General features: G+C 42.1%; 1 protein-coding gene across 7 annotated transcripts in view; it reads right to left on the bottom strand.

The window, feature by feature from the left end:
* The window catches only part of kif13a (kinesin family member 13A), a 35,851-nt gene extending 22,020 nt beyond the window's left edge, over positions 1-13,831 (bottom strand). For 6 of the 7 annotated variants that reach the window (XM_034127963.1, XM_034127964.1, XM_034127969.1 and 3 more), the window contains exons 1-4: positions 13,538-13,831; positions 13,231-13,321; positions 2,764-2,776; positions 608-668 (exon numbers count right to left, since the gene is read on the bottom strand). In XM_034127963.1, coding sequence (XP_033983854.1) covers positions 608-668; positions 2,764-2,776; positions 13,231-13,321; positions 13,538-13,592 — 220 coding nt within the window. In that variant the 5' untranslated portion in view covers positions 13,593-13,831. The remainder of the gene's footprint in view (positions 1-607; positions 669-2,763; positions 2,777-13,230; positions 13,322-13,537) is intronic. The other variant, XM_034127967.1, reaches the window with a different exon arrangement.
* Positions 13,832-13,966: the final 135 nt, after the last annotated feature.

Raw genomic sequence — 13,966 nt, 5'->3', positions numbered from 1 at the left:
TATGTAGAGAAATCTGTCGTGTTGCTGTCGTGCTTCTGCTGAATGGGACAGCTGTTTAACGAGCTATATAAAGCCTGGGCCTGGGCCTTGAGGCGGCCCTTCACTGAACAGATTGCCTTGTCTGTTCAGCACAAAGCAGATGTAAGCATTTCCATTACAAAATGAGAGCAATATGACAAGGAAATGATGTACAATGATTATGTAAATCTACTTCAGCATGGACATAATTACCTCACCTAAACCTAAAAATGGAGCTGTAACCTTTTCCATTCAAAACTCATTAGAATTGTAATTACTCAATTACAGAAGCACAATAGGAAATGCTTTTTTTACTCTTCATGTTACAAATGCATGTATGTTTTTGTATGTATAGTACAAAACACCATGATGGTTTTATTCTTTTGAGACAATTTAGGGACAATTAACTCGGATATTTTATATACCTACAGTACACAATGCTTTGCTTTGCTTTATGCAAAAAACATGACCATCAAGTAGGGAGTTTCCCTGCGCTATTGCTGCACAAAGCTAAGCAGGTTTTTAAATGGGATTTCATTTGAGTTCTTTGGCAATGAGTGGAGTATCAGATTCAGCATTTATGACTCACCAGCATATTTGGGAACGTTGGATTCATCCATGGACCAGAAACAGTGGTCAAAAGCAAACACCTGCAGGGAAGTCAGCACAAAGAGTGTAAACACACACTTCTCACACTTGTCCAAGCATGTACAGCACAAAAACAACCTGAGTGGTCTTACTTATTTTGTGGTACAAAGACAGGCTTATTGTGGTGAACCACGCCACCCTGCAGTAAATCAGCAGGACGGGGGCTGTCTGAGTGAGTAAGATGAAGTCTAACGGAGTATTGTTGGTAAGGTGATGCTCGTTAAGACCGCGCCATGACTGTCTGCACAAATCGCCGAGTTATTTCATAGTGGCTGGAGTTAAATGAATTCATAAATCAGGGTCAGCGCTCCTCAGAAGAAATTCCAGCACCCAGTGACCCCCGTCTCCAAGGAAACGGGGCCGTGGCAGTTCCCGGTGGTGCAGGCTGGCTCTCAGCAGCAGAGACCCCTTGTGTCCCCCCTGCACCTGCATGAGCTCTGAGAGGAGAACACACAGAGAGGATGGTCTCTGGGAAAGAGCATGGCCTCATTTAGCAAGGACCCCGACTCCTCACAGACAGAACTACTCCTGTTACTGCCTATGCTGGAAATACCCACACGTATCAAAATCCTTTAGTTTCCATTAGTTAGTATAAAGATGGTGCATATATACTGTAGTTTGTTTTAATACACTAACAGTGTATGTTGATAGGGGATATGTAACTTTCTAAATTCCATACTGAACAAGGTAACAGAGCTTTTATGATTGCTGCTCCATCCCTTTGCCTTACTCTATCTACCATTACATCTAAAGTTACAGAGAGTGGGTCTCAATGATGTTTTAAGGTTATATTAAGGTTGTTTTCTAAGACTAAACAATTAATGTAACTGTAAGGAATATTGACAATCTTATAATCACATATCTTTTTCTATCTATGCTGCTTCTCTGCAACTTTTTGGATAAAACAATAATATTATTTTATGCCAGCTAAGCTCCTTTTATAAAGATTTCCTCTGAAATGCAGAAACAATTGCTGCAGTCCTGTCATCCTGCTGTGCAAGCACAACAGTGCTGCGTGTTACTACTCCTGGCTTTCAGTGCACGACTGCAGCTCTGCCAAAGCACTTTCCCTGCACAAATACCCCAAATAATCGTGTTCCCTTCAAATCATAATAAGGGCTATTGGCCAGGGAACTACTGGTTGCACAGTCAGCATGGGAAGCACTGAGATCCCTGAATACTTTGAAAGCAAGACCTCCTCTTGTGACTTCAGACAAGTGAGTGGGTGCCATTCAAAGGAACAAAAAGTGCCATCATTCTCAATTAGGGCTGGTTTGGTAACTAGGGCTTACATCTGCTCTGCTCTGTCCCCGTCCAGCCTCAGGGTGTGACTGTGCAACAAATTGTTCATGATTGGACCATTACTATTAATCAGTAGTACAAATAATGATGAAGCCGAGAGGCACAATGCCCTTTTTGTCATTTCTGGAATAAAATGTGGTCTAACGTGATTAGACAGCAACCTCAGTTTCCCATTTACAAAGCAGGGAGTTTCATTTGAGTGCCACTACAACTTAGCAGACAGCCACGTGTTGGTCTAGCTGAAGGGTAACTCAGGTTCACGGGCCCCAGAGACCCTGCTCTCATCAGGTCCCATCAGCGGCCGAGTGCACTGAGTACAAAGCCCGGCCCTGGTGTGTGAAACATCTCTGAGCTAGTCACCAGCGCGTTGTCAAGGGGGGAGGTGGGGGTGCACTTCAACAATGCAGCTTTGAATGCGCACACACACTGCCCCAGTGTCCACGCTCATCCCTCTCTTATTGTAGAGCTTTTATGGGTGTTCACGAGATCTTAGAGCGCTGACACATTCACACGGACATCTATCCGGCTCCTGCTGACCCACCAAACTACTAAAACACTCTCAATCATGTCCCTAGAAACAACGGCACAACAGTAGGACCTGTACAGGATGCTTCTCCTCCCCTCAGAGGATAAGGTTGCCTGTGCGGCATCCTGCTTCTGGAGGATTTCAGTATATGTGATGCCAGGACAGTCAGTGAAAGTCATTACAGATTACTGTTCCTGCTGACACTGCATGTCAGCTCTGTTGATGCTGGCCAACTTTTTCTTTTGTAGCAACAGACACACAAAACTTACCTTGGATTGTTTCCTGTTGAACGAAAGGTGCAATCCATCATAAAAAGGAGAAACCCACGGGTGAACCAGAAAAGAAACAGGGGAGAGAAGAAATAAAATGGTTAGCATTGATACAATTTAACAGTCAGAACATGTTCACACTCTGTAAGATGCAGCTGCACTTCTCACAGCAGGACATTTCCCATTGTCTGCCCCAGAAACAGCTTTTCGGACACTAAAATATGCGCATTGAAACCAAAGCAACTTGTTTGATGAAACATCAAACTCCTTTCAAACTTCTACATTTTCCTTGCGTGGCTTCTTCATTCATTCTTTCTGTCATTCACTTGGGCACAGAGGCATTTCCTAGTGGTAGGTGCTGCTGTGATTTGGTTCATAATTGGGCCAGTGGAGCGTGAGGAAGAGAAGAGATTTAGGATTCAATGTCCCACTGACTCTGTTGAGTAAATAGCTCTTATGGCTGTGGACTTAACAGGGAGGCCAGGTTGGGGAAGCCGCACTCAGCATAAGCAGCTGCCGGAACCAAGGACAAAAGGGTCATATATATGGCACTAAGTTATGTAGGATTATTCTCCAAACCAGGGAGGGAATTCCCCAAAGCAGAAAAATAGAGGATCACATTTTTTCTTTTGCACATGCATGTATGATGCAGTACAACATATACAAGACTCTAGCGCTTCTATATATCGTCCTGTCCTTCAACCGTCAGCAGATTCCTCCTGCAGGCGTCTCCTGGCACAGAGACAAAGGTGGGCATCACCTTCACTCAGTAACTAATACAGGGCCACTGAAACACTGCACCAGAGTGTCACACACACACCGAGCTGAGTCACCGATAATAGCACGCCTGGAGAGCTGTATGAAAAGCCCAGGAAGAAAACATCTTCTGTAAGTTTAAAATTAAAAGGTCTGAATTGAGAACAGATTTTCTTTCTTTCAAGGAAAGTAACTGTACTCATTATGATCAGGGACAGCAGAGAGAGGGTGGGTGGGCCACGTATGGGTTCAGACCCTGAATCTGAATCTGGGCCTCTGACAACCACTGTGACTGGGTGTCAATCAGAGAAGACAAAGACAGCAGCAGGGACCCCTCCTCTAACCGGGCCCTCCACACTGCAGAACAGAGTGAGGAGCTATGAGATATCAGACAGCAGGGTGCACACATCTAAGACTTCCTGTGGGTAGACTAGGAGGTATGATCAAAAGGTACTGACCAGGCGTAACTAAAAACGTTGGGTAAAGGTAAAAAAAAAAACGTCATATTTCAGTGTTGCTACAAAGTGGATGTCAAAGATGAAAGGAAAACGTGTGAGAGTTAAAACAACAAATAGAGAGCAAACAGCCCTGCGAAGAATGAGGAATGGACAAAGACAGAGACCAGATATATCCCTATGGAGAACAAAGGGACAACAGAAACAAGACCGGAAAGAGAGAGACAGAGGCAAACACACACAGACACACACTAAACGAAGAGACAAAACATGCAGTTATGGAATGTGTACAGTCTAGACTCTGCAGCAGAAGAAGCTACATCTACAGAGTGAGAGCTGCAGCAGTGGTTTGATGGCTCTTAATCATTGTGTCGTATTATGAATGCACAGTATGCTGTATGGTGTGCCAGGGTTGGTTAACAAGACAATGGGGGAACTGTTTCGAGGTTGCTACATTTAGGATTTCATTCATAAAGTCTAATATAAAATGTGTTTGATTAAAAAAATTTACTTTATTTCATTCGTGTTTTCCTGTTATACTGTGATTCATTACATCCCTCCCCCATCACAACACTAAGATCTCCCCCTCAATAAATCAAAGTACATTAGACTTCAGCTCTCCCATTCTGTTTTGGATATAATCTCTTTAATCTCTTTAGAAATCTGTCCTTCTGAGCAGTTTGTACCTTACTTGTAAAACACAAGCTATGTCATCCATATTTGGTTGTAGATTGTTCAACAATTGTGTATTTTTACAATGTTTTAGGGGCAAAATTACTATTTAGGACTGTTAGAGATGCTCATTTAAAAAACGAAATATCATTGCACCTTGTGTAAAAACCATGAATATGTTTATTGCAGTGGGTGCTGCATTTGAAATAAAATGATTAAGGTCTATCAATAAGACAATACTCCTTTGAGGACTTTTTTCCAGAGCCAAGGTGATCTTTTCAAGCTACTTCTAATACTTGTTTTGTAGAAACAAGCAGATCTCTGAAAATGTATTTTTTTACTGTAATTTATATGGCAAAAAAGCCACAAACACTTTAAAAGCTGGAAGCAGAGACAAATGACTGAAACAATATTCGATTAAAAACTAGTTTTTTTATTTTAACTAGTTTTGTAATTAAATCTACATTGTTTACACATGATAGGATCATTTGTTAGAACACTTTTAAATCCTCCAGGTAAGCAAATGCTACCAGTGGCAGCTCTGTCACAAGTGTTTCAGTGCAGCTCCAAGTGACTCAAGCATGAAGCCTGCGGGTCATTTGCTTAATAGTCAGCACGCATGCCAAGTCGCTGACTGCAGGGCTTATTAAAGGATGTGTTGTGGTTGACCAAGTGTGTGACACACATGTACAGTATGGCACAGAAGTGCCAGATAACATCAGATTCTCCCCCTTAGAGGCAGATGCAGGCGGACACTGCAGACCCAGCAGGGCATGTTGAAGTATAGGGTCCCATGGGGGGTGGTTCTGCATGCTGAGCGTCATCAAAGGCCTGCAGCTACCTGATGCCAAGGCACCCATGAGTGATTTCAACTTGGCCGAGGGGGGACACTGGCCTTCCAAAATACGATGATCCCCCACCCCTCGATACTGATCCTGCTGTGGCAGACGGATTAAAGGAGCACATTTTGATCTTCTTTATGAAATCCTTGTTTCTTATCACTTTTAGTAAGAAATCCCTACTCAGAATCAGACTAGGATCATTTTGAACATGCAATGTTGAGGGTCAGACATGCTAGGATCACAAATACTTTAGAAAGATGTATGCTGGTGCCCAAAAGGAAGGTATGAAGAGTGGGAGAGCAGCATTGGAATCCCCCCACCCGCGGTTATGGAGCCGGATTAAGGCCACTGGGTTATTATGCCACCGAAAACTGCTCTTCTAGCCCAGTAGGCAACACACCAGATTAATCTACGGTATCATCCACTTACTGGTGCATCTCTCCACCCTTAAAAAATGAAATTGCATCCCCACGCTCAGACAAAATATATATTTTATATGTATAATTGAATTTAATCTGACAGCTCTTAATAACTCTCCAACTGACACATTGGGAGCAGGGCAGGCTGCTTAAGGTTAGCTACCAAACTGATGTCAGTAGCGTTATCGTCTGAAAACAGGGTTTGAAAGCAATGAAAATTTGTTTCAAATAATAACGAAAAATAATTCAATCAAAACCGCTCATGTTCTGGCTACCCGTTTCCCAATGCATGAAGGATACTGTCAGATTTGTCAGTGTGATTCAGCAAGTTTTTGAAGACTTCTGATAATATAATCCTGCCGCATTAATAGAATATACGTCAAAACCCGAAGTCAACCCTCCACAGAGATAACATTCAGAACATGTATCTGCCATGCACACGCAAATTACTGTCTTTTGCTGGCACTCCTCCCATTGATTTAAAGTCTGATCTGTTGCTGGCACTCTGCCTCCCCCACCCTTTAAGCCTCCTTTAAACAGCACATATGACCTTTTTTCCCTTTTGAAACACTTCAGCAGTCAATTACAAATCAACAAACTCCAGAGCCAAAAAGTATGCTTTGAGCGTGTGTCTGTGTGTGTGAGAGAGAGAGAAAGAGAGAGAGAGAAAGTGTTGAGTTACAACGCACTGTGCTCTCAGAGGCGACAGGCTAACATTTCAGATGGTCGTTCAGTATGTTTAGAACGCGCCGGGCCCCACCCACTCGAAGCAGAGGTCACCCTGCTGCAGACAGACAGCAGAGAGCAGGAACATGCTGAGCAGTTGGTTTCAGTGAGAGAGGTGAGCACCCTAGATGATTCCTAATGCAACACTGAGCTGGGTGTCATTAAGCAGGAGTGATCCAAAAGTAAACATGACAACTTGTTGAAGTCAGAGGTTTAAACACAGGACATGCAGAAGTATTGAAAAAACAGCACTAAAGGAAGTTGCCTTGTTGATGACAGAAACAGACCTGCAGGATGGATCAAAACTACTGAGACAGCAAACTCTGACTTCTGCCACACAAACCATAAGTGGAGCTTCTTCAGTTTTATTACTCATCAACATTTCCACTTTTGAGAAGTATTTAGATCCTTTTACTAAGTAGAAGTATCAGTACAACAAGGTAAAGTAGTAAAAGTACTGAATTTAACTTTAACTTTGCGACCTATGAATGAAATGAAACAATGAAAACCTATGTGGTATAATGAATACTTAAGCATGATTTACTCTCAATATAAACGTAACGTCAACAAAATATTTAGTCTAGCAGAAACCAGCAAGGTAGCAACTTCACCTGCAAGATAAATGTTGTGAAGTACACGTTACAATATGTCCCTCTGGACTGATGTTAAGTACAAATTGATCAAAAAGGAAATACACAAATACAGTATTAGTACGTTAAAATTGTACTTAAGTACTGAGAACATGTACTTTGTTATATTCCATCATTGGTCTTGGCTAGTTAAGCTTTTCTGAAACAAATGTGTCGATGGGTCATTGTTCAAAATGCTATAATTAGCTTCCTATGAAAATATTTGGGGTGGCTGCGGGATATCACTCATTACGACATCAACATAACTCGAGGATGTTTCTGTAACTTGGCAACTGCTGTCGCTAGGCAACAGTGATAAACATGGAGGCAGCTTCATGAGTCAGAGTTCCAATATGGAAGCCAAGCGCAGGAACTTCAAAACAGCTTTAATGAACAGCGCTGTCCTCCGCACTGCACATGATGCTCATACCGACGTCTGCATGGGACCTTCAAAGTTTCCATAACAAACGTTACCAAACACAACATATGATGCAGGCAGGGTCTAATTTAATCCTCTCTGGCATTTATGACAGCACTGTGACAAGCTGGGTGTATGCTAAAACACAGAGAGCGATACTGACCACATCGCTCTAAAGCCTTAAATCTAGTTTAAAAAAACTAACCAGAGAAAAGTGAAGCTCATCAATTTGTTCAATTTGGTAAGGCTTCCTCCTAAAGGGAACATAACGTGACACATTTACTACCAGGACACACCTCCTTTAACCCTTTCTGCTTGTAGATGTCACTTATCTGAATGCATTTGCCTTATGACGGACAATAGACAACAATGGCCAAACTAATCATGCTCATGATGTTCAAAACAGATCAGAAAAGTTATTAGTTTCAAAGAGAAATGTGACAAAGACATGTTTACAGTAATGATTAGCTTGAATATAATTCAATCTAATGAGGACAGTGTTTTTTCCAGACAGAGACGAGTTAAAATTATTTTTATGTTAATCATCAACACTTTAAAAAAAGGCCTCATCTGAGAGAATCATGCAAGGAGGAAAACCAGAATGGGTATGGAAGAAATGTCCAAGTATGGCTTTTCACATATTCTGCTCTCAGAGTGAGCAGCCACATCTGAGATTAATGAGACACAGGCTTGACAAAGAGGGAGGGCGCCATCTTTTCTCAATTCCGCATCAAGATGTAAACAATGTCCCACCCTCTAAACAAACAAGGAACGGTCCCTGAGGGAAAACAATCACTTTATCAGCCACACACAACACTTTCTCCTAATAGCGCGCATGAACAAAGCCTTACAGAGGACGGTTGCGGTGATTTTAGGCCGCATTACTCTGAGAACAACATCTTACTGAATGGAAAGGTTGATTATTGGAACATAGGGAACAAAGACAAAGGGAACATTCCTGAGTGCAGCCATTAGACAAGGCAGCATTGTCATTCAGTAAAAGGCTTGTTTTGGAAAGTATGATCAAACTTGGTCATATGTGACCAGAGACAAAATGTAATAACTTCCTAAAGTTCACCAACACAGGAGACTGAAATTTATAACACTTTTCTTAAAGGGGACATATTAAGATAATTTTGGGGGATTTCTTCGAGAACATGTCTGTATGCTTTGATGTTCAAAGAAAACATTTATACTGTCTGATTGAATCTGTACTCACCCTCAGTTTGAAACTCTTTGTTTAAGCGTCTCTCTATTTAAGTCTGTCTCCTGAAAAGCCTGTTTCTGCCAGTAAGAAAAATATTGTGCACATTTCCCCTGTTTAATCTAACCAACCAGCTGCTGGCTAAGGCTTCATATTACTGTACTGATATGATTGGTATTGATCTTATTATCTAATTGTTCTTCAAAAAGCTAATCAGTATAGTTACAAAAATGTCTATTTTCTTTTTTAAAGGCTGCTTTTAAACAACTGTATTACTGTTTATGCAGTAGAAGTAGCATTCTCTCAGGGTAAGCCTTTCTCAGTTTACAATATGCTAGTAAGCAAGACAACTCAGTGAAGAGAAGATTAAACTAAATTAGCTATTGTAACCATAAGTGATAAGGAAGAGATTAGAGCATAAATTATAAGCTTGAATACGGCCATTTTCAAATAAAGACATACATCATCTAGAAGAGGCATTTCTAGTTATTTTGTTCACTACAGTGGAAGGATAGGAAAGTAATTCACCTGAAATAAACTACACTCTGGTCTGCCTCTTTAAAAAAGGTAGTTGTTGTTAGCTATTGGTTTTTAACAGTGGCGTAACAAGGTTGTGATTGGCCCCGGTGCAAATATTGTTTTGGGCCCCCCCCCCCATCGCCCCAAACATAAGCGCACACTGATGCGCTCACACACGCACGGACATACACAACCACTCAGAAGCGCCACATGTAGGCTATCAACAACAGCCTGCCCTGGCCTCAAACCACCACAGCCTGATAACGGCACAGCGAACTAAGAAGGGAATTACACCTGTTTCCTTGATGTTTGTCTCTGGGGAATGGGCCGGTAGGCCTACATAGACCGGTTGCTATAATATAGCTTTTGATCTTGGCGTTGGGGGTCTCAATAGTGCCATAGAGTCCCCTATCGGTTGGGGCCCTTGGGGGAACTGTTGGACCACCGATTTGGCACAAATTTGTGGATTTGGCTGCTCCTGGCTTACTGGAGGTAAGAAGGTCGCACAGCCACGGCCACGGAAACAGCTTCACTTGTGGAGCTAGATGGCAATGATGGTGGTGAGCTATCGTTAGCCTCCGGCTCCGGCTGCCACTGCATGTCAACATTGCTAACGTTAGCGCTCGATTTCGAGGACGATGTATGACAAAAAAAACTGTCTAATTTTGTCAGTTTAGCTGTTACATCTCCTTGTTCTCCTTTCTCTTTTGAGCGCTGCTCTTGTGCTTTGGTTTGCTGTACATTATAAATGCAAGCTATTACATTTTTTATAATGCTGCCGAACTTGCTGCTGCTAGCTACAGTACAGTACAGGTTGATTAAACGGTTCGCTCGTCACGCAAGGTATCACATGACATGAGAGGGAGCAAGGTCATTGGACAGACAAATTACAAATTAATTTAGGTTGCTTGGTTACTTTGAAGACTGCGTGAACCGGTCAATGCCATTGGGGCCCCTGGCCGGCTCTGGGCCCCGGTGCACCGGCTGCACCGTCGATAGTTACGCCACTGGTTTTTAATACAAAATGCAGAAAAGCAGGGTTAACATTCAGAGGACTCTAAAGGCAGGATGGGCCTGCATTCAATTGTTGAAAGTTGACAGACATGCTGGGACACGATAAATGTAATACGGTCCCATTGTGAGAGGGTATTTTCCTGTCATGATGCTCCAGCACTCTATCCCTTAGCAGACAGCAGCCTCAGGTATTTCTCTGCCTCTTCCCCTCCTCCTTCATTGTGTTCAAACCTCTAAGGAGAGCAGACAGACTTTACCATATTCCCATTTCAAAACTCCCGTTCATGCCAACTCAACAGGCAGATGAAAGATTAAACTTGGGAAACTTAACCTGTCGCCCTGGAGTCACAATCCATGTTTCATTCGCACACTACTGAGATTAATGTTCATTTCTCAGGGAAATAGGAGAGGGGGGCTCGGGTCACGAGTGTTGCTTTAATGCTCAGCGGTGCAAAGATTGAGGCTTAGCCATCAAAGTAAATCCCTGATATTTCTTCAAATTCTTTAGGTGACTTAAATGTTTTCATGGAGCTATGTGGTCTCCTGAATAAGTTCAGACACATTTTGGAAAGATTTCAATGTCCCCAACATAACAGTGGCTCCGAATTCACCCCACTAGAGACTTCATATCTCATCAGACTGAAGTCATTGTTAGTTTTGTTGGTATTGAGCAAAACTATTGGGAAATATAGGTACACTGAAATCCAAACAATGTTATGTCATTTTTCTTCCCATTGTTAAACCCCAAAACCTACACTGAAATATAAAAATAATATCCATTACGGCTGTCTCCTCTTTGAGGCTGTGCCTGAAAATTCCCATGGGAGTGAGAAAGTTCCCATGATCTCGGCCGTACAGCCATATTTGGCATGTTAATACCCACTACATTTGACGCACAGGAGCAGGTGTCTTTGAAAACAAGGCAAAGCTCAGGGTATCCCCTTCTTCAGCTTCACAAGAAGCCAAGAGGCAAATTATATGGTTTAAGAAAACCATGGCAGTCTAAACACAGATACCCTAAACACACACACAAAAACACACACTGCACTAGCACTGAAATGCCAACAAGTAATTATATGCCTGGACTACACTATAGAAAAGAAATGTGACATAATACAACCAAACCGAACTGGAGTCGCTTTGCAGCTACAGAATCTACTATATAAAAAAGGTTTTGCATAATAAAAAAATCCGTAAAAAAAACATTCAAGAGTGATACAACATCTTAATCAGATATGGAAACCTCCCCTGGATGCGAAATGGGTTTGTGTCGCACACAACAACATAGCAACAGGTAGCATTGGAAAGATCCAGCATCAGATCCAAATAACACTTCACTGAGAAAGTACTGCAGATGTATTTACTCCTAAACTCTGTGAACTCATTGTCGTTCCTCTGACCTCTCACCCAGGACAGCCTTTCCTTCTGTTATGTTTCCCATTCTGACATATGTTAGCTTTGAGTGTGATTTGTTTAATTGCCTGGAATGCTGCCATTGTGTGGCAATTTCTGTTCTGATAATTGCCTTAAATACAGGTTAATGTGTGGACTGGAGCTTTTGGGGCAGAAAGCTTATTACCATTTAATGCTGACTGTTAGTTACATGGAACAGCAGAGAAAGCGTTACACTTTAACAAGGCTGGATGTGGGCCATGAGAAAAGCCTTCCTTGTGGCAGGTTTTGCCTCCTATGACTTCATGTTAGCAGTCACGCTGTGGACTTTTATTACAGAAGAGTTGTTGAGACTATTTGAGAAATAATTCATTTATTATTCTTAAGATGTGTTTGCGCCGGAGGGGAATCAGGTCAGCTGTTTAATCATGTGTGAAACCAGCAGCAGTGGCCACTGAACCAAGTATAAAACTGTACAAAACCACTACAATGGCCGAAATATATACATCTCTGACCGTTGCTAACAGGCATTCCCAATCATACAGCATTAGCCTACACGTTGTGTGAACTCCTCATTACAATCTGAAAGCATGTCAGAATGCAGGCCAGGCAGAAACTGTAGCTTCTTTTTGCTGACCTTCACTGCAGACAGGCAAAGTGTGAAACACTTCAAGATGCAAAGCTTTTCTTCAATTGTTTGCGATTCAAATATCTGATAAGAGTGTAGAGAATTCATTTTTTACAAGACACAATGTGTGGTTTGAAAGCTACATAAGTTTAATTAGTTCTGTCTCTGGTGATGCCCTGAGGCTTGACATTAATCTGTTCTGTCTAACAGGCGTCTTCATGTTTTACGCCTCCCATGGCCATAAAACCCAACGTCAGATTTGCGATATAAGAGGATAATATTATTATGCTAAGGTGATTAGTATTGAAAAGTTCATCTATGAGTTACATAAAAATAATATCATGTTGCAAGCAGGTGGCTGCCAGAGATCATATCATCAGCAGCAGGAGTGCAGCATTCCTGCTTATGTACAGCATTCACTGGCAATTATGTTAAGAAATGGTCTTAATCCAAGATGAATGCTTACAGTTTTTATCACCATTACCAGAATAATGTTTGTATTTCTCAGACTTTAAAACTGGATAGATGATTTGATGCTAACCTTGAATGATACTGTATCACATCAGGGGTGGGATAAGGTTATCACAGTGAGAGTGTTTCTCTGCTCTTTCGTTCACAAACAGCCAAAGCCCCATTATGTGCTGCACAACATTATTTGACTCTATTGCACTGAAACTATGCAAAGATATGCCTTACAACATGCTCAGTGCACTACATTTTCTTGAAATAATGCACCATAGGCCTGTATTCATTTGCAAATACAAAGAGTTGGCAGTGGTTCAGCTTTGTTTACCTGTTGTCTCCTTTTCCATTTGAGGGTGGTGGGTGCAGAACTGTTTGGTTGTCTTCCATATCCACAACACATTTTGTATTCAGTTCAATTTCTGTGGAGAGAAGTGTGTTATTGGACAGTAAAGCAGATTGCGGGGGTGTGAAAAGTAAAATCGTAGCGACTTTAGCTGTGTTCAATAGACTGAGCTCTGACTTCATAACTCGAGCTGAAAGCAGCAATGGCGAAGAAATCCAAACTTTATGATAATGTTGCATGAATCCGAGGAGACAGACAGTTTGCAAAGATAAATCATCGTTATAACACTTACCCCTGCGGTTCATGGGCCGAACTCTCACAGCAACTTTTACCTTTGAATCCGACATTTTTGTCCACTTTTTACTCCCACCCTGTCTATGCGCTGAGCTAGCGATGTATAGTCTGTGAATCCCCGACAAGAAGCCCGGGTTTCTGCCGGTAAAAAAGGCAGCAGACTCTAGTTAAACAGCCCTAAAAGAGTCCAGACCTCGAGGAAATGAGATAGCAATGTGTTCATTTTTCCGTTATATCCATCTAGGTTCGCTATTTGTGCAAATCCAGCACACTGCTCCAGCCCCAGACAGCATCCCCACCGCCATCTTCCACTGGGAGCACGACTGCTCTCCTCTGGCGGACTGGAGACGGCTGTGCCAAACAGGGAAAGGATTTACGCACCACGCCGCTTATCGGGGGGAGACAGGGGGAGAGCAGTGTGAGGCTG

The sequence above is a fragment of the Trematomus bernacchii genome, unplaced genomic scaffold, assembly GCF_902827165.1.
Source record: "Trematomus bernacchii unplaced genomic scaffold, fTreBer1.1, whole genome shotgun sequence".
NCBI classification, from domain to species: domain Eukaryota; kingdom Metazoa; phylum Chordata; class Actinopteri; order Perciformes; family Nototheniidae; genus Trematomus; species Trematomus bernacchii.
This window is presented reverse-complemented; position numbering and strand designations above follow the sequence as displayed.